Here is a 19,286-nt window from a genome sequence, read left to right as displayed (position 1 = left end):
ATCATGCTATGGGCCCGTCAAAGCCGAGATTCTAGACCACAATCATCTCTCTGCAGATGCAGTGTGAGCAGCTGATGTAACATCAAGCTTGAGCTGCAGCAAAGAATCAGCTTCGTCCCATCTCTACGAATCAAGCTACCATAATTCCCCTGGTGCTGAAGAGGCTGTGCCACTGCCGCTACTTTCTAACCGGTTCTCATCTCACTGTCCTTATCCTACTCCTTTTCATTGTCGGGCGGTAGTCTCTCAGCCCTGCTGCTGTCGCAAATATAGCAACTGGCTGACCATCGAGTCAATCATATTCGGCCATTATCTCACCACTGCAAGCCCTGGCTTCAGCCCCTCAAGTGCCGTGTCCTATGGCCCTAGATATCCACGGCAGCTACTGTACTGACCGGAACTCGGCAGGGGTTGCAACGCGTGTTGAAGATCCCACTTACCCAGCCTTGCCTTGATGTATTGAATCCTTGAAGCCAATCCATGCACTCATGTTTCTGACCATTGTACATCATCAATTACTGGCTTCTCTTTTCTCTCTGGTGCAGCACAAAAGGCCACAGCCAGAAGTACTTCCCTGGCGAGAAGAAGATCTACATCCCTACCCCCTCGTGGGCTACCAAACCATCTACAAACAGCAACCGCTGAAAACCTCGGGTGGTAGTGTAACGTAACGTTGCGCGCACTTCAAGGTTGTCTGTCATACCCTTCCTCACCTCTCTCTCCTGCAGCTCCAGGTAATGTAGGTCCTGGACGGATGCCAACATCGAGCTATTGGATTGGCAGTGCAGTGCCTGCAGCTGTATATCGAAAACAAGCTCGACGCAATCTCATCAAATCAGCCTCTGTCGGGAGATCAATAATTCAACCCCGCCCAGCCATCCCAGCTCCGGCTCCAGCCAGGCTAGGGACACCACTCACTACCTATTTACGAGACGAGGCGGAGCTGGAGGATCATCGCCAGTCTTATTAAACGGGGCCTGGCGCTTAAAATCCTCCGTCCTATTCATATCCACCCAAAATCACCCATCCCTTTATACAGTACATAAGCACTTATCATCTCACCCAATTCACATTTTTACTCTGTCCCTCTCATTTCTCATTCTCATCGTAAAACATCGGCGGCATGTGGTCCAAGGCCAAGGCTCTCCTGGCCATCGCCGCCTTCGCCCTCACTCCCGTCGACGCCATATGGCCAGTGCCCAAGAAGATCTCAACGGGAGACAAGGTGCTCTTCATCGATCAAAGCCTCGATATCACCTATAATGGAGACTTTGTATGCTGGAAACCCCCTGGTTCTGTTTTTGATTCCTGTAACCACTCCGCGCAACTTGATACTGAGACCTTGCTTGAAAAACAGATGCCCTACACTTATAAGTTCCAGCCTGATGCCGGTTCCAAGTTCAACAGCAAGCAGATCGTTCAGGCCGGTGTCTCACGTGCTCTTCAGGCCATATTCAATGACAACTTTGTGCCATGGAAGCTTCGTGAGCGCAACTCGGATTTTGAGCCGGATCTGCAGAAGAAGCAGTGGGTGAAGTCACTCAAGATTGTCCAAACCGAGGAGGATGACAAGAGCACTTTCAAGCCTCTCGCTGGCGAGGTTGATGAGTCGTATTCACTCACACTTTCTGAAAAGGGTGAGGCCTCTATCAAGGCCAAGTCATCCACGGGTATCCTGCACGGACTCGAGACATTCCTGCAGCTCTTCTTCAAACACAGCTCTGGTACTTCATGGTACACGCCACACGTGCCTGTCACCATCCAGGATGCGCCTGAGTATCCCCATCGCGGTATTCTGCTTGACGTTGCCCGTAGTTTCTTCGAGGTTGAACACATTAAGCGCACCATCGATGCCATGTCCTGGAGCAAGCTGAATCGTCTTCACCTTCACATAACTGACTCGCAGTCTTGGCCTCTTGAAATTCCTGCTCTGCCCAAGCTGGCAGAGAAGGGAGCATACCGCAAAGGCCTCACCTACTCTCCCGAGGACCTGGCCGGAATTTACGAGTATGGTGTCCACCGTGGAGTCGAGGTGATCATGGAGATTGACATGCCTGGCCACATCGGTGTGGTTGAGCTTGCGTACAAGGATCTCATTGTCGCATATAACGAGAAGCCATATCAGTGGTGGTGTAAGGAACCACCCTGTGGCGCGTTCCGGATGAACAGCACCGACGTATATGACTTCCTCGACACCTTGTTCGAGGACCTCTTCCCTCGCATCTCCCCATACAGCGCATACTTCCACGCTGGCGGAGATGAGCTCAACCACAACGACTCCATGCTCGACCCGGGTGTGCGCTCCAACAAGACTGAAGTCCTGGCACCTCTCCTGCAGAAGTTTGTCGATTACACTCACGGCAAGATTCGTGACGCTGGGTTGACTCCGTTCGTTTGGGAGGAGATGATTACTGAGTGGAACATGACACTCGGCAAGGATGTTGTGATTCAGTCGTGGCTCGGCAACGGCGCTGTCAAGGCCATGGCTGAGGCTGGTCACAAGGTCATTGACAGCGATTATAACTTCTGGGTGAGTAATGATTCAGTGTTCTGGAAAACGTGACATTTGCTGACTGATGACCGAAGTACCTCGATTGTGGTCGTGGACAATGGCTCAACTTTGATAACGGCGAAGCTTTCAAGACCTACTACCCCTTCAACGACTGGTGCGGTCCCACCAAGAGCTGGCGCCTCATCTACTCACACGACCCTCGTGCCGGTCTGTCTGAGGAGGCTGCCAAGCTTGTCCTTGGCGGTGAGGCGGCCGTATGGACAGAAACCATCGACAGCGTCAACCTTGACACTATCGTCTGGCCCCGCGCCGCTGTTATGGGCGAGGTTCTCTGGTCAGGCCGAACTGACGCCTCAGGCCAGAACAGATCGCAGTACGACGCTGCACCTCGACTGGCTGAGCTGCGCGAGCGCATGGTGGCTCGTGGTGTAAGTGCCTCGCCAATCCAGATGCCTTTCTGCACACAGGGCAATGCTACCGAATGCGCACAGTTCGATGGATAAGGAAGCGGGCGATGCTATTCATGAATTTCCTTGTACATAGTTTGATGAAACAGCAATCAACAGAATCTTGCCCTCTTGCTCAATAGTTCGCTTGCGCTGAATCCTGAAACGGAGCCGGAAGGAATGCGGGGCCGAAGTCTCGGCACGGTGAGCGGAGCATGCCGGCTCCGAAAGAAGGCTCTGTGGGGCATGAAGTTGAAGATGAAGTCGAAGCGGACGCGATTGTTACTCCGCATAATCCGCTCTTCATTTATCGGTTCACCGCGGGCACCGTATGGGTTGCATACTGACATCTTGAGGCATCTACGCTAAGTCTTGATCGTCACTAGACCCGTAAACCTCGGCATGTGAAGAAATCCGGGGAAACTTAGGGGAATAGATGATTGGCTGAGGAAAGACAACCAATGACCTGACATGCATGATGGGTTAGCAATCGCACTCGTGAGCGTTCATTCGTCGGACCGGTTCTCTTTGTGCTGAACTAAAAATCCGGGCTGGTGCTTCGTGAGTTTGAATACGGATGTGGATATGGGCTTGTGCTCTGTAGATCAAGTTGCCGAATCGGGTATCCTGATCGTTAAGTTCATCCCCGCCGGTGTTAGAACCGAGAATGGTTTTCCACTCCGACCTCGCGTTTTATTTAGCTTTAAGAACGAAAGTAAATTTTGAGATGAGATGAGAGTAGAGTTTGTGAAATCTGGGGAAGTTGCTGTAAGTCATTATGGTTCTGGCCAACCTTGACTCTCAGAGGTTTGGCTTGCGAGACCATTCACAGCCAAGACAAGGCTACGTAGTAATGAGTCAAGGAACAACAACACCAACGCATTGAAAAGCAATAACTAGAGGAATCCGGTATTCCATCGCTGATTTGAAACATCAATTACCCCGCCATGTCATGCAAAGCGAAAAAAAACCTCCTCCCCACCATACAAAGGTCATGCATATGAAAATCCCCTCTTGATCACTAACATCGCCTCGGTAGGAAGCCAGGTGTTTCGTGAATACCATACCGCTTCAGGGAAGAGATTGTAAAAGTGACGTCTTGTCTTGCATTTTGCCTATAATAAATCCTCGGGCACGGAGACTCGGTTATCCTGACATTTCCGTTCCTCCAACAGTTGCTCTACTACGAGACTAGCCTATCCAAGATGCAGAGCATGGGCAGGGAATTATATTTATAAGCTTCTAGATCCATAGCTAACGACGTTTGAGGCCAGTGGGCTCTGCATCTGTCAAGTCCTCGTCCGTGCTCTAGATGCTCGGATAGATCCAACCACACATGACTAGAAGCGATACCCAAACTCTATAATTGCTTGAAACCCAGGATACTATTTCTACCAGGCAAACTTTAGCTTGTTGAGTTTGACTTTCTACTACCTAGACATTGGTAGATCTCTTCAGCATGGGTGTCGTGGAAGCTCTTCTGGAGCAAATCTCCGTCAAGACTACATTCATCGTCCTCTTCGTCGCCTATGGAGTCTATTCTATCATCTGCCGCATTGACGAACACCGAAGAATTAGACGTCTCGGTCGCTATGGACCTCAATTGAAAACATATGCTCCTTGGAGTAAGTAAAATCCCACGCTAGCATGTTGGAGTCCATTCACATTTATCCCTTCCAGGCCTTGATCTCGTCGCGAGATTCGTCAGATCTACCGTCAAACACAATAACCTGGCATCCTGGAGAGATGGTATCTTTGGACCCTTGAACTCATGGACGGCTGAGGCTCGTCTCCTTGGAGTCCGAACAATTTTCACCGCCGATCCAGCGAACCTCAAAGCAATATTGGCAACCCAATTCGTCGACTACGGCAAAGGACAGCCATTCCACGCAGAATGGAAGGACTTTCTCGGTGATAGTATCTTCACTACTGATGGCCCTTCATGGCATGCTAGTCGCCAACTCATCAGGCCTCAATTTACAAGGGACCGTGTGAGTGACTTGCACTGCTTTGAGGCACATATGCAGACTCTTTTCAAGGCCATTGCAAACCGAGGACCACTTCGAGGCGAGGGTCAACTTGTCGATATGAACAATACAGATGGAAAGGTCTTGGATATCAGCGATTTATTCTTCCGCTATACTCTCGACGTGGCTACTGAGTTTCTTCTCGGGTGGGATGTCAAGTCTCTCACGTGAGTAGCCAACGCAACATATGATGTGATCATTCACTAACATATACAACTCAGGACACCAAAGCAAGAATTCGCAGAAGCCTTCAACGAGGTCCAACACATTCAAAACATCATCGCTCGCGTCGGGAAACTCCGCCACATCATCCCCAAGTATCGTTTCTGGCGCGCTCTCAACACGGTCAACCACTTCATCAACTTCTACATTGAACGTGCACTCCGTCTAAGCCCCGAGGAATTGGCTTCCAAGACAAAGGACGATCACAGCTATACGTTTCTGCATGCACTTGCTGGGTTTACACGAGACCGAACAGTGCTCCGTGATCAGATAATCGCTGTTCTGCTTGCGGGGCGAGATACCACTGCTGCGACGCTATCATGGACTCTCTATGAACTTGGCAGGTATCCTAATGCTGTGAAAAAGTTGCGTGCTGAGATCATTTCCACACTTGGGACTGAGCGCACGCCAACATATGAGGATCTCAAGAGTATGAGTTATCTCAAGGCTGTTCTCAACGAAACTCTTCGTCTATACCCGGCTGTTCCTTTCAACGTTCGTCTTGCTCTCAAGGATACGACCCTTCCTCGAGGGGGCGGTCCAGATGGTTCTGAGCCACTCCCCGTTCTGAAGGACTCGCCAGTTGCATATTCCACCCTAGTCATGCAGAGACGTTCAGATCTGTATCCTCCTACCAGCGACACCTTTGCTGATCCTCAGATCTTCAGCCCAGATAGATGGGCCCACTGGCATCCTAAACCCCATGATTATATCCCTTTCAACGCTGGTCCTAGAATTTGCATCGGTCAGCAGTTTGCTTTGACTGAGATGAGCTATGTTCTGGTCCGCCTGTTCCAGAAATTTGATCGTGTGGAGAGTCAGATGAAGGACATTGATGGAGGTGAGCCCCTCCTCAAAGCAGACATTGTCTTGTCACCAGGCCAGGGAGTCAAGGTTGCATTCTGGGAAGCCCAGAATTAGTCTTTTGGTGTTACGTGAATAATGATGATTGTTTGGACAATGCACAAGTTTGATATGCACCATATCGAGATGTTCGTACTTATAATTTTTTTCCCATACCAATTGGCTGATGTCTTCTTCAACTGTCTGAATCTTCAAACTTGTCCCTGTTTCCAGCAACTGAATGCCAAGACAAAGTCTACTTCCTACCAAAGCTATCTCTTACAGCCTTTCCGAATCTTTCAATAGCCTTGTTCATATTCTCAGGCGTTGCAGATGCATATGTCGCTCTGAAGAAGAGACCCGGTGGTGCCTTGTCCTTCTCAGTCAAGAACCACGAGCCCCGGGCGATAAGAACACCATTCTCGATACAAGAGTTGAAAATCTCTTCTTCGATATCGACGATGCTTCGCTTTCCTGCTTCAGGATGCTTTGTATGATCAATATTAATCCACATCTTTGAGAGTTAGTTGACGATTTCCATATGGATCGATGCGGAGCACTTACAAACATGCCAGCGACAGGAGGAGTCCAACTGGCAAGATCACTAGGCAGATGATCTTCGCAAGCGGCCAGAAGAGCATTGCGCTTCTTTGTATATTCCAGTCGCAAATTCATCAGCCATCGTAAGTAACCCTCGTGTCCCCATGTCTCATCAAGCAACTTATATAGAATGACCTGAGAGAAGCCACTGGGCCCCTGGCTTGCGACTTCAGCGTGTCGAATATACCGCTCAACAATTTGTTCCGACGCTGTTATCCAACCAAGACGAGAGCCTGGCACGAGGACCTTTGAGAAGGAGTCCATACGCATAACTCGTCCGTCAACATCGATGCTTAGAAGTGAGGGAATGAGAGACGAGACAAACTCCTCAACCGTCTCTGGTGGTGGTACTTCAGGTTGGTCGCGACCCGTGTAGGGTTGCATCTGGAGGAAGTAGTATGGCTCATCTTCGATGATGTATAGATCATGCTTTTGCGCCACGGCATAGATGGCCTTTCGTCTCTCGGCTCCCTGTGTTGCGCCTGTGGGATTCTGTCCTGAGGGAACAGTATACAGCACATGAGGCTTCCTCGAACCTCGTTCTTTAGCATCCCAGTTTGACAAGAGAGCATCCATAGCCTCGGGGACGAGGCCCTCTTCGTCAATTGCCACGCCAAATGCCTTCACACCAAGAGGACCAACTGTTTCCAGGGCAGTCGAGAAGCTGAAATCTTCAGTGAGTATTGAGTCGCCACGATCCTTGTCACAGAACATTCGCAACGCCTCTTCTAATGCTCCTGTGCTGCCGATTGTCTGGCAAACTTTCCAGTCTGCATAGGGAGGGTTATACACAATCTCAGTGTGTTCGGTCAAGTATCTCATCATCTGCGGGGATCCCGTAGCTTGGCCATAGTTGCAAGCGATGGACAGGTCATAAGTGCCTCCGCGATCTCTCACGTCATATTTTCCAATTGTTACAGTTTGACCCGATTCTTCAGTCTCTTTCTCGGAGAACTTTGGTGCGACGGGGACTTTGAAACCGAGTTCAGCGATGGGGAAAACTTCACTGGACGGCAGGCCACCGCCCAGTGAGATAAGGCCAGGTTTCTTCATGTAGCGAGCTGCTTGCTTGAGAGTGCATGGTTCTCGCACTCTACTCTCCTGACTCAAATGGTCTGTAGACATATGTAAGCTATGATTATGAAATCCGAGGTGGTTTCTTCGCACTTACTATCCCATCGCTTAGATTTGGGTAGTCCGGTAGTCTATCATTGCAGTGAGCTTCAGAACAATTGTCACTCGAGCTTCCCAACTCACCGGTCCTTTGAACATGTCGCTATCTGAAGCAGCAGCAACTCCAGCCACAAGCTTTCCCGCTTTCAGTCGTCTCTCCTTCACGGCATCGATAGCGGAGAGCTGCTGTGAGGTATCATAATGCGCTGGACGGGCAGCCGGGGCAGCCTCAGCGCTTGACAGACACCGCGATGTGGTATGAAGTGAGCGACCATGTCGAACCAATGGCCCAAGCCGTGATCCTCTCACAGCTGGGAGCATCGTGAAGGTATGTGAAGGTATGAGATGTTGTGCACCGTGTAAGTGGAGCTGGCTGAGGGGTTCGTGGAAGTTCAAGTAGCAGGGGGGTTTAAGATTTAGCAAGATGTTGAAGGAAGAAACTCGTTACTCGAAATTCATTGAGAACAGAAACAGGAGGTTGTCAAAGTACAAAAGGGTGTCTTATTAATCCCTTTCGGAGCCGGGAGATGCACCAAACGTCGCCGGTGCCGGGCTTCTCAGTCTCCGCCCGATCTTAGCCGGCTGTATCCCAGATACCCTACACCGGTGCTCCGGGCCTGGGAGCGGGGTTGTGTCATTGACGCCTCACGAGGTCAGAACTCTTTATTCAATTAGTTATCTATTACGTACGCTTGGTCTGCGTGTTTCGCTGTGCTATGTTGCGCGTGACCATGGTCAAGGAGCGGTGGCCACTTGTTGGTTGAGCCGTTATGCCAAATAATCACTACGATATCGGCACTTGACCACGCCCTTTGAATTGTCACCTACGCCCAGTTGCCTAGTGTCGTTCCTAGCGGGCCTATCTCACGCCTTCAACCATGACGAGATAGACTACCCCAGAATGATAAGAGAATTCATCCTCTATGGCCAAACAGATCCACTCACGAACGGTGCTGCGGCTCTGTAATTGCATAGAGAATGATAAAGAGATCTTACATACTTAGGAATGGTGTATGAGTAGTCTATCATCCAACTAGATTGCAGAAAACTCCAAAACATTCAACCAAGGCTCAAAAATAGGTAGGTGTATCATATATCTAGTTCACCATTGTCGCCGGCTCTTATCTTTGCTTGGCCAACATAATCGCCGGTGGGCTCTACACCAACCATAATGCAAAGAAAAGGAAGGTATTGTAGGATTAACCCGAATGTTTAAAACTCCTCTCTGGGCAGTTAACATACCCTTATCCATCACATTCTCAGACTCAACTTATTCATCCAGTCGTGACTGAATATGCAGGCATACAGCGCTTGCAACCATAGCCAAACATGTCGCCCATGATACATGAACCAGCATGATATAGTCGAAACCTACACCAGTGCATTTTCCTACCAGCACGCCGAAAGACACGCAGGCTGCAAAGATGGGGGACATGTTAGGATCCCGAAGGCGTCGCCGATGAAGAAATGAAGCAATCGAACAACCGTAGATGATACAGGCTGTGAGCACTTGCCACTGAGAAAGCCTGATCAGCGATTCGGAGTGCGCTGTCTGCGGCCAGGTCTTACATCAACCAAGACGTCAGTTTCTATCTCCCGAAAGCAATATGTGCAGCAGATTCAAAACCCCATGAGATTACCGAAGCAATCGTGTACTCAGTCAAACTCACCGTGTCTGGTAAATGAGGAGTTGAGCGCATTTGGTGCATGAACTCTGACATGACCCAAGCGCTTCCACCTGCTGGTAGAAGCTCAACCAAATCGGCAACGAACGGGATGAGCGGTACATGGCGGACAGAGCCTTTTTCAGACGGTTGAGACTTTCCATTCGAATAAATAGTCATGAGATGCGAAGAAGTCCCGCACGAAGGGAAGTGTGTTGCGAAGGTGGTTAATTAGTCTCAAGCCAAACAACTTTGCTCTCTTCTCTCGACGTTAAATCATTGGGTCCATGTAGTCTTATAAGTAGTCCATCACGGACTAGAGAGGATGCTGGGCATCATTACCTGGACAGCAACACAATAAGCGGGCCTCAATCAACCTGGGTATAATCGATATATCGATCTGCCATCCGGTAACGCGGAGAGACTATCCAGGCGCCGTTATGGGACAGCATGGGATTGACCAACAGCACTCTTGACACAGCCATGATTTCCAAGACTTGTCTTGGTTTGATGTCCCAATGCCTGATGATTCTGCTGATGTTGGGTTGAAATGGCTGTAAGGCATACTCGGCTCAGAAGATGTGAAGATAATGTCAGCCAATCGTTTGAGCCTCATATGGTTCGCCCGCCCAACACTCAACCACAAACCGACTGTTTTGCCTCGTACGTGGGCCAACTCAATAGGCTCAGATTACGTTATGTGCGAGTAAAGCACAGAAGCGGCCAATTTGGGACAAGTCCAAATGAATGCCTCACATCTGAGACTTGATGCCGAGCCTATCATTCCAGGATGCAGCTTTCTTGAGGCGAACAGGCGAACATGATTTGGCTGACTGCTGCATTAATCACTGGCATACATTGCTTCGTTACCAATGGCGAGGTTCCAGCACTGGCTAGCTTCGGGGTTTGCGTTGGGCGTCCATGAATACAAGAACTTTGATACGGCCAGAATCTCAAATCAACGGCATTGTTCCTTGGACTGATTTCATTGTCTGTCTCGAGTAAACGTTATCGCTCCAATTTCATAAGCAGTTTTGGGCTGCTCCCTCCCTCTCCTTTCAACCCAATCCACTCATTGCCATGGACAGCATGCCTAACATAGTAGGGAGTTTCATATGGCGAATTGTACGCCATGTCGCAATAATCTTACCCGCGGGGACGCTCCTTGGTACTGGCGTTGCCCTGGGGTTACCTCCGCACCCTCACTTGGATGCTGCGTAAGTCTGTATGTGTCCGCCAGAGCTTTTATGCTGATGATGTCTAGAATCTTCTTGTTGCTAGCCGTGTCTGCCATGTTTTCTTTTCTCTTGCACGCACCGGCCTTTCAACAGTAGGCGCCTTGGACTGGGAATCGGAAGAGAAGCTGACAACTGAGTCACAGAGCCCGTCTCGGCACTGTCGCTGGTCTCGTTGCACTTAGTTGCATCATTTCTCAGTCACATTGCTTCACGCAGTCCCCAAAGTCGAGGCACGAGATCATGGCCGGGCTTCGAGATTATATTCTGAAGATGGCCATAATCACATCCGTGATAGCCATGAGATTGACGGCGATGCCCAGAAACAGACAAGAAACTGCGGGGATAATTGAGGAGGGAGAGCACATCTCGCCCATGGGTATTGAACGATGCAAATCTCTGCGCAATCTAAGCACAAAACTGTCCTGGGACTTGGCTTCCACCGCAAGCCATACAGGTCTACTCTCCAACATAGGCTCATTGGATTTCAAGTTTATGTCTGGACCCAAATCCCATGATTCGGACTGTTCATCTGGTAAAGACTCGGACATTACACTGTCATCTGATATGCAAGACGAGCCAACCAGGAACATGGATATCATTGAATGGACCACTGCCACAAGCCCTGCCATAGGCTCTGTCACACTCGAAATCAAAGGAGACTCCTTCTCAACGCAGACAGTGCTGCAAAAGGATACAGCGTAATATCTTGAAGCAGGAGAAGTTCATGTCAGCAGACCTCTGCCTATTTTATCATTGCGAAGAAGCCCGGAATTATAATACTGAAAGGACCATGGATATTACCTCTCCCAGGACAGGACCTAGCCTGGAACAAGGATCCCGAGGGCCCAAGCAAATGAAGACCCATTGGCCTTAAAGCGTTGTGTTTGCTGGATCGATGTTGTACCTCTTCAAAAGCGAGCGTCAATCTTTTTCTAAATTTGACTTAAAACCCATCTGACCGTGGCTGGCTCAAGGATTTGTGCTTAGGATGAACCAAGGACTGCTTGGCAAAGGATCGCTAGCCCAGGCGCTGAATGGACCCATGGACCTTGGCCGTAAACTTTGTTCAAGACGAGACGGGGGTTTGCGGGACGACAGAGTCAGATGCGATGCGTGTATTTTATTTATTTGTGTCGTTGACTCAATATGTATAGATGTATATATATCCTTAGTAGATGATAGGGCTTCTAGTAAGACAATGTTGGAAAGGGAAATAAACGTTGCTGAATTTGTTGCTGTTTGAGTACCAGACGTTCGGCAATGAATAGGGCCTGACATCATTTTAATCATACCAAGTGAGAGGAATGTTGTGGTGGTAAATATAAAGGTGTAGCAAGGTTTCGTATCGTTCAGGGTGCTTTGACAGGAACGGAAGGACGGAAGGAGCAAGACACAAACTTACATAAGCTAGGAACCACCAATCAGACTCCTTCATGACAACATCGCCAGGAGCTCATCCGCGACGATAGCGACAACCCACTATCATCTTCAATACCATCATACCTGAACAATATCATAAGTCAATGGCACGAGGAGCCATTCCTAGAGCCAGATAGCGCGCAGGGCCATGTTTGAGTCTCTGCTGCAGCGAATTCCTTTCAATCGAAGCGCTGGTCCCCCAAAAGCACCGCGCATCTACAGCTGCTGGACCCTTAGCTGAGGAGCTAAGCTGCCGCCATGTATTGGCCCATTGGAACACCACGCATCCATGCTACCAGCAGCAGTCGAGCTCCAGCCTTTAAGCTTGTCGTCTCTCATGATGGCCTTACGAGCCCCTCCGATTCCAGTCTAACGCCATCGCCTGGTCCTTCAACTTCTCAACCTCAAGGTCATACCATTGACGACCTCGACTCTCAACCACCACCGACCCCAATAACACCAGGAATCCGACCTGTCGAGCACGATGACTATACATCAAGTAGGCCTCCGCAAGCTTCTGAAAGTACCGAAACAGGAGGAATCCCTGTTAAAGATCCCATACTGGCGTTGCGAGTTTCACGTTCCGGTAATCTGTTCGCTGTTATCACAACAACTTCCATTACAGTCTGGCAGACCAAAGTAAGACCTGCAAGACATTTTGGCACATTAGCCCTCCATACTGACCGGCATAGCCTGCTGTTATCCTAGCTGTGGTTATTCGATCAGATTATTCCCTGGAAACGTACGGCAGAAATGTCGACCTGTTACTAAGACCTGACGCCGCCATTCTCGTTATACACACAGACCAGGGCTATCTCATCACTTACTCATTGGCTACTGATCCCGACTCGCGCGTATACAAACCTCATTTCGCGAATTACAGCAATGTTCAGCGAAGGAGACAGAGTCTTATCGGAAGCCTCACTGGCCTGCCACCAGAGCAAATATTATGGGGCGCTGGCGAAGGTCCAGGGGTTCGCGACCTTAGTGTTCGCTTTAGAATGGTGATTAAGGTCGATGCCGGAATTGAGAGCGCGCTGGCTCTTGACGACGAGCTGATCGTAGCAACAAGGAAGCCTGCGGCTGTGCAATGTATCCGCTGGACGCCGGACAGTACGGGCTCACAGACGAGAACCGAGATAATTAGTCGAATGGGATGGGTCGAGAAGAAGGCAACCATCGTTGAGATGACACATGATCGTCCAATGAACCTTTTGACATGGATTACGAGCAGCGGACGAGCGTATGCGGTTCAGCGCTACAATCATCGAGCAGAGAGCAGCCAGGTCGATGACGGGGATGCTAAACGACTTTTCAAAGGCCACTGTTTCCATGTTCCCCAAGGCGAACACGATCGCGCCACTGCGGCGGTTATAAATGCAAGGTTTTCTCTCATCGCCGTTGGTTGCTGCGATGGGACAGTACAGGTATACTCCGTCCGTGACTATGCAGGCAACATCCCTCATTCACATACTCATCAAGTCCCTGTGTCAACGGCATCTTCGGGAGCATTCACTAGTCTGAGTTACTCACCCGATGGTTACTGCCTTTTTGCGGGCTTTCAGAAAGGCTGGTCTACCTGGAGTATGTTTGGCAAGATTGGAAGTCATAGTTTTGGATCTGAAGAGACAACCTCGCGCGCCAATGGAGAAGAATGGTTATCTGGAATTTCCGGGGCTACCTGGGTAGGGGGTGGCTCCGAGATCCTGATGACAGGACGCAAGCATGAAGCTATATGGTCCCTGGAAATGGCCAAGAATGCCGTTACTGGGTGTTACAATGAGGCAAATGTCTTCCGGACCGTGCTGCAGACTCCTTCCAGTGTGATGATCTACAGAGGTTACGATGTTCCAGATCTTACCAGCATTTCGGCAGAGCCATTCCTATGGCATACGGCAAAGGTCCCTCCCACATACCTCTTGAACCAATGGCCGATAAGGCAGACTGTCATCTCTCCCGATGGTCGCTACGTAGCTGTGGCTGGCCGACGGGGACTTGCCCATTACAGTGTCAATAGCGGCCGCTGGAAGACATTCGCCAACGAGGCTATGGAGAATGAGTTCCAGGTCAGAGGCGGCATGTGCTGGCATCAACACATTCTTGTTGCTGCAGTAGAAGCCAACCGAAGATTCGAGCTACGACTGTTCTCACGCGAGACAGCACTTGATTCGGCCCAGATACTACATACTCAGACAATCCCAGCCCCTGTGGTCCTTGTGACCACCTCGGGCGAGGACTCACTTCTTGTCTACACCTACGAAAACTTACTATATCATTTTATCTTTACCCCACATGGCGGCTCTATACGACTCATACAAGTAGGCCAGATCGCGTTTCACGGCATTGTCAGATCTCCAGCTCGAGTGAGGGGACTGAGCTGGATACTGCCCGACACGCAGTTAACAGACGGCGACCCTTCTCAGGATGTCGCCGTTGCCTCGGTGATCTTTCTTGTCGACGGAAAGCTTGTACTACTCCGGCCGTCCTTAAACGACGAGGGCCAGCTGAAATATGATATGCGTGTCATCGCGCAAAACGTGGAGTACCACGCCAGTGTCCGGGATCAGCCATTGCGAAACGTGAACCGGCAGCTCGAAGACAACCCCTTACGGAACGGACCGCCAGCACTGAAAGACTCTCTCTGGGTATTTGACGGAATGGAGCTCAAGGCCTGGCCAGACATCAGCCAAGTTCTAGATGCGGCTGGAGACAATGGCAAGGAACCACCATCTCCGGTCTCTATTCCCGTCGACTTCTACCCACTATCAGTCCTTTTGGAAAAGGGTATCGTATTGGGAGTTGAATCGGATCTTGTCCAGCGTCGCGATGTGAACTTCTCGTATTTTCATTTCGCCATCAGGGTATGTTTTCAAGCGTCCTATTGTAATATACTAGCTGACAATGACCAGACGCATCTCATACTTCCAGACTTACTGCGGTTCTATCTAAGGCAAAGCAGATCAGTTGAAGCCTCGAACCTGGCCCACCAGTACAAAGAGCTCGAGTATTTTGCGCATGGGCTTGAGATATTGTTACATCGTGTGTTAGATGAGGAAGTTGACACATCCCCGAAGCCTGTTGATGCCGTGCTACCTCGCGTTCTATCCCTTTTATCCTCATTCAAGGAGTATCTTGATATTGTGCTGCAGTGCACACGCAAGACCGAAGTTCGTCAGTGGAAGACATTGTTTGCATACCTTCCGCAGGCACAAGAACTCTTTGAAGAGTCTTTACAAAGAGGTTCATTGAAGACAGCAGGTGGGTACTTGATTATATTACATACATTGGACGAATTGGGATCCTCAACCGAACAGTCGGTGCGACTTCTATCTCGCGCCATGAGGGAAGGCGATTGGGAATTATGTAAAGAACTCGCACGATTCTTGGCGGCTATGGATGAAACTGGTGAAACGTTGCAAGAAGCCATGAGGATGGTGGAGGTGTCACTTAAGCAAGAATCGGGACAGGACAGTATCGGAAGTCGACTCCAGATCCCGTCATCGCGCGCAACAAATGGAGGAGGGAGTGGTTTGACCAGCGGCGACGAGGACGGGACCTCGGAATCAGATAGACGGTCTGGTAGTGATGGAGGTAGTGTCGCTTCGACGATCAGCGCAACCTAGAGAGTTAAAAAGGTTTTGGATCGACTGTTCATGTTGGGATTATCTTTTGACAGCCACTGGAGTTTAAGATTGGGAATGGTGGGCATATGGTAATAGGAGTACCATTGCCTTATTGTCTTGGAAGAGGTCATAATCATTACGGCTAGTTGACTGAAGTGAGTGATGCTAAACGAATGGAGAATAATCGATAGATGATGGCTCAGGCGAAGGGGTTGTGATTATTTGGGGGGAGGGGGAATAGAATTTCTGCCAAAGTTAAAGCAACTGGTCCCTCGTGTTGTGCTTTGTATAATAATATCAAATGGTATTTACAAGCCAGGTAGAAGACACGATGCTGCAGTCGAACTATTTTGTTCGTGGTACATACCGATGTCATGTTAATTGTCAAGCGACTATCGATTTAAAGCCAACTAGGCTTATTTCGACGCATCATCAAGTCGTGATGTTTCTATGGTGTTTAGATGAGGCTCAAATTCGGGACATGTACCCCGCCAGGTCACGTTACCCTATCGTCTGGTGGCCCATCCCATTCCTGCTCGACCGCAGACGGGGACGCAGAGTCGGGATGCAGAGGCGGCTTTTGCAACCCCACCATCAAGAGGCCCAAACCAGAGTAAACCAGACCAAAGCATAGACTACCAACGACCAGGTCAGGGTTTAACGAAACACGATATTTACGATACCATAACGATACGATCTCGACGATAATACATTCTCCAACGCACACTAATATTACCCACTGCGCACCTGTCAACAACCAAGCCAGCGACTTCACAAAGCTGGGACATGGTCGCTCGTTGTTGAGCTACCTTCGTCAATAGCTTCTCTATATTTCTTTTGCGCCCAGCATGATGGATGACTACGTGAGCGAGTCGGATAGCGACTATACAAGTTATTGGCGAGACTGGGTGAGTGCCTCCAGCAACTGTCGAACCGTGGAGACAACGCGCTCTTGTCATCGCTGTCCGCCATCGCCATATTGTTGTTGAACGGATAACGGCCATACAGAGGCGTGGGGTCACGGGGGTTCTCTTATTATCATCTTGGAATTTCATAGGCTAATCACGGATCTTTGCAGTTCATCTCATCGAGGGGTAACGAGTACTTTTGCGAAATCGACGAGGACTACCTTACGGATAGGTTCAACTTGACAGGCCTTAACACTGAAGTCCAGTACTATCAGTATGCGCTGGATCTCGTCACCGATGTCTTTGATCTCGAGTGCGACGATGAGATGCGCGAGGCCATCGAGAAGTCTGCGAGGCACCTTTATGGTCTTGTGCACGCCCGCTATATCGTTACAACAAGAGGCCTAACAAAAATGGTGCGTGCATCTTGGCTAGATATCAGGTACCACTTTGCTGACATACAAAAAAGCTTGACAAGTATAAGAAGGCTGAGTTTGGGAAATGCCCTCGTGTCATGTGCCACTCTCACCCCCTCCTCCCAATGGGCCTCTCTGATGTGCCCAACATGAAACCTGTTAAGCTCTACTGCGCTCGCTGCGAGGATATCTACAACCCCAAGTCCTCACGACACGCTGCTATTGACGGCGCCTACTTCGGCACATCTTTCCACAACATCCTTTTCCAGGTGTATCCCGCCCTCATCCCAACCAAGAGCGTAGAACGCTACGTCCCTCGCGTGTACGGATTCAAAGTGCATGCTTCGGCCGCTTTGATTCGCTGGCAGAGCGCCAAGCGCGACGAAATGCGCCGTCGGCTTCGCAAGCTTGAGATCGACACTGGCTTCCGTGATGAAATGGAGGACGAAGAAGAAGACGACGAGGAGCTTGAATTCGAAGGTATAGATGGTCGTATGGCTGTTGTGGAAGGCCTTTAGGGGGCTCTGGTCTCATACCCTGAGGAGAGCGCTAGGATAGGTACTGGTGATAGAATCAGAGTCATACCGACTGGCACCAAAGACGATCCACATGAACGCAAATGGACATGAACGATGGACATGAACGAAACTCCCCTGAAAACATTCCTCGTATTCTAGCACTTATTTGGGGTTGTTGAATGGACACGAATCTGCTTCTGCACAGGCATTCGCCGTCTCTCGAAGGCAACAAGAGCAGTTCTATTGTTTCTGAGGCTGTTGGTCGGGTTCTGGATTGGCGTTTGGCGGCAAGTCATACGGACTGGATTGGGCTGGTATAAACAACGAAGGAGTGTGAAATGGTTTTCTCTTGAATTACAGCTGTTCAATAAGAAGCGTCTTTTTTTTTCCCTTCCTGTTAATGCATTTGGTCATGAATCTTACTGATCGCCCGCCGGGTATAAACCCTTGCTCTGAAATGGCAAGCAATTATTTTAATGTCTCACTGATAGTCACGTTGGCTGAGGTTGGTATCAATCGGTCATTTCCTTGTTCGTGTCATGTCGTGTCAAAAAATCAAGTGGTCTATCTGCCCGCAAGCTGTTCGCTTTCCATTCACTACAAACAAAAATTCAATGCTGACCGATATTCATAGGGGTCACCTTCTCCCTGGAACCTGAATATACCATCCATCTGAATTACATATACATACTCATACCATCACTGCATGTCTTGCTGTGAAGAAACACCTTGCTTAGACTGCGATATTCCGCGGTTCTAGACACGGTTCTCAGCATGATGGGCGTCACCGTACCGGTTTTCAGTGAACCGCTCATCAGGGAACCTGTTTTCTAGTCGATCAGAATCATCCATCCTCTGTAGCTCCACGTCTTGGAAGTTTTGGCTGGGCCTAGGCTCTTGGTCTGTATTCTGGCGAACATTCCGTTGAGCGAGGGCAGATGTCATGGGTGGGTATGATGTATCTCCAGAATGGCCCACGTCGCGTTGAGGAGAATATACGCCGAGCTCCTCGTCTGTACCAGCATAGCCTTGTCGTCCAACGCCTGCCCAGAACGCACGTTCATCGCTTCGAGGACCCCATGCCCAGCCTGCACCAGCACGAATAGGCAAATGATAATATCGGAACGCAAAAATGGAGGCAACCAGACCCATCAAGTAGCCGAAGAGAATATCAAAACCGTGGTGGCGACGGTCGTGCCAGCGCGAACCAGCAATGAAGATTGAGACACCAAAGGGGAGAAGGCCTAGAGCAAGGAGGTAAATCGGGGGCGCAGCAGCTTGGCGACGCAGAGATTGGACCTTGGCATTATCTTGTCCTGCGCGTTCCTTTGTAGGAACAGAAGAAAATGATCCATCTGGGCCGCGGGCGCGAGAGGGCTCGTAAGGATCGACGACAGAGCCGGTGTGGATTCGAGAGGGGAACGCCGCATGGCTGGCTGCTCCTGCCACGGCAGCAGCGGAGGGCATCACGAAGGGAATAGTAACTGCGAACTTGCTGGCCATGAAGAGCGAGGCGTAAATGAGGCCACCAGCGGCAGACGACGAGTGGCCGCTAGGGTATGAGCGGAAACCGTCGTCAATCTTGTACTTATCCGTCTGTTGGCAGATATCGGCCGAGACAAGCTGTCCTGTCATGCTCTGCCACTTGAAACCACCAACGACATATTTGTCGATGTT

General features: G+C 49.8%; 8 protein-coding genes across 14 annotated transcripts; 4 read left to right on the top strand and 4 right to left on the bottom strand.

The window, feature by feature from the left end:
- Positions 1–58: 58 nt before the first annotated feature.
- On the top strand, positions 59–3,690 carry FOXG_00102 (beta-N-acetylhexosaminidase). 3 transcript variants are annotated; one of them, XM_018376206.1, is made up of 3 exons: positions 59–1,273; positions 1,358–2,530; positions 2,587–3,690. In XM_018376206.1, exons 1-3 carry the CDS (start codon positions 1,124–1,126, stop codon positions 3,013–3,015), a joined length of 1,752 nt encoding a protein of 583 aa, XP_018231737.1. In that variant the 5' UTR covers positions 59–1,123; the 3' UTR covers positions 3,016–3,690. The 3 variants fall into 3 exon arrangements, with proteins under 3 accessions (XP_018231737.1, XP_018231738.1, XP_018231736.1); XM_018376207.1 differs by having other exon boundaries at positions 1,358–3,690; XM_018376205.1 differs by having other exon boundaries at positions 59–2,530.
- Positions 3,691–4,130: 440 nt separating this feature from the next.
- FOXG_00101 (uncharacterized protein) lies at positions 4,131–6,819 on the top strand. Of its 2 annotated transcripts, XM_018376203.1 has the most exons (5): positions 4,131–4,583; positions 4,639–5,152; positions 5,207–6,572; positions 6,626–6,733; positions 6,796–6,819. In XM_018376203.1, the coding sequence occupies exons 1-3, from the start codon at positions 4,418–4,420 to the stop codon at positions 6,126–6,128; spliced, it is 1,602 nt and encodes a 533-aa protein (XP_018231734.1). In that variant the 5' UTR covers positions 4,131–4,417; the 3' UTR covers positions 6,129–6,572; positions 6,626–6,733; positions 6,796–6,819. The 2 variants fall into 2 exon arrangements, with proteins under 2 accessions (XP_018231734.1, XP_018231735.1); XM_018376204.1 differs by lacking the exons at positions 6,626–6,733; positions 6,796–6,819 and having other exon boundaries at positions 5,207–6,614.
- On the bottom strand, positions 5,229–8,516 carry FOXG_00100 (aromatic amino acid aminotransferase I). 2 transcript variants are annotated; one of them, XM_018376202.1, is made up of 5 exons: positions 7,908–8,300; positions 7,822–7,855; positions 6,615–7,765; positions 6,208–6,564; positions 5,908–5,937 (listed from the first exon to the last, which is right to left on the bottom strand). In XM_018376202.1, the coding sequence occupies exons 1-4, from the start codon at positions 8,142–8,144 to the stop codon at positions 6,307–6,309; spliced, it is 1,680 nt and encodes a 559-aa protein (XP_018231733.1). In that variant the 5' UTR covers positions 8,145–8,300; the 3' UTR covers positions 5,908–5,937; positions 6,208–6,306. The 2 variants fall into 2 exon arrangements, with proteins under 2 accessions (XP_018231732.1, XP_018231733.1); XM_018376201.1 differs by having other exon boundaries at positions 5,229–6,564; positions 7,908–8,516.
- A 376-nt stretch (positions 8,517–8,892) lies between these two features.
- Positions 8,893–9,884, bottom strand: FOXG_17806 (uncharacterized protein). The gene is made up of 2 exons (XM_018397792.1): positions 9,494–9,884; positions 8,893–9,387 (listed from the first exon to the last, which is right to left on the bottom strand). Exons 1-2 carry the CDS (start codon positions 9,665–9,667, stop codon positions 9,094–9,096), a joined length of 468 nt encoding a protein of 155 aa, XP_018231731.1. The 5' UTR covers positions 9,668–9,884; the 3' UTR covers positions 8,893–9,093.
- Positions 9,885–10,323: 439 nt separating this feature from the next.
- FOXG_17805 (uncharacterized protein) lies at positions 10,324–12,053 on the bottom strand. The gene is made up of 2 exons (XM_018397791.1): positions 11,685–12,053; positions 10,324–11,631 (listed from the first exon to the last, which is right to left on the bottom strand). Exon 2 carries the CDS (start codon positions 11,352–11,354, stop codon positions 10,983–10,985), a length of 372 nt encoding a protein of 123 aa, XP_018231730.1. The 5' UTR covers positions 11,355–11,631; positions 11,685–12,053; the 3' UTR covers positions 10,324–10,982.
- Positions 12,054–12,110: 57 nt separating this feature from the next.
- Positions 12,111–16,166, top strand: FOXG_00098 (uncharacterized protein). 2 transcript variants are annotated; one of them, XM_018376199.1, is made up of 3 exons: positions 12,111–12,783; positions 12,837–15,005; positions 15,054–16,166. In XM_018376199.1, exons 1-3 carry the CDS (start codon positions 12,403–12,405, stop codon positions 15,765–15,767), a joined length of 3,264 nt encoding a protein of 1,087 aa, XP_018231728.1. In that variant the 5' UTR covers positions 12,111–12,402; the 3' UTR covers positions 15,768–16,166. The 2 variants fall into 2 exon arrangements, with proteins under 2 accessions (XP_018231728.1, XP_018231729.1); XM_018376200.1 differs by having other exon boundaries at positions 12,111–15,005.
- Positions 16,167–16,281: 115 nt separating this feature from the next.
- On the top strand, positions 16,282–18,183 carry FOXG_00097 (casein kinase II subunit beta-2). Of its 2 annotated transcripts, XM_018376197.1 has the most exons (3): positions 16,282–16,675; positions 16,846–17,091; positions 17,145–18,183. In XM_018376197.1, the coding sequence occupies exons 1-3, from the start codon at positions 16,616–16,618 to the stop codon at positions 17,607–17,609; spliced, it is 771 nt and encodes a 256-aa protein (XP_018231726.1). In that variant the 5' UTR covers positions 16,282–16,615; the 3' UTR covers positions 17,610–18,183. The 2 variants fall into 2 exon arrangements, with proteins under 2 accessions (XP_018231726.1, XP_018231727.1); XM_018376198.1 differs by having other exon boundaries at positions 16,282–17,091.
- Positions 18,184–18,365: 182 nt separating this feature from the next.
- On the bottom strand, positions 18,366–19,244 carry FOXG_00096 (uncharacterized protein; the record flags this gene model as incomplete). The annotated part of the gene is made up of 1 exon (XM_018376196.1): positions 18,366–19,244. One exon carries the CDS (start codon positions 19,242–19,244, stop codon positions 18,366–18,368), a length of 879 nt encoding a protein of 292 aa, XP_018231725.1.
- Between the last annotated feature and the right edge of the window lie 42 nt (positions 19,245–19,286).

The sequence above is a fragment of the Fusarium oxysporum genome, chromosome 1 (genome assembly GCF_000149955.1).
Source record: "Fusarium oxysporum f. sp. lycopersici 4287 chromosome 1, whole genome shotgun sequence".
Classification (NCBI taxonomy): Eukaryota; Fungi; Ascomycota; class Sordariomycetes; order Hypocreales; family Nectriaceae; genus Fusarium; species Fusarium oxysporum.
Note: the sequence above shows the minus strand (reverse complement) of the source record. Positions and strands in the feature narration are given on the sequence as shown.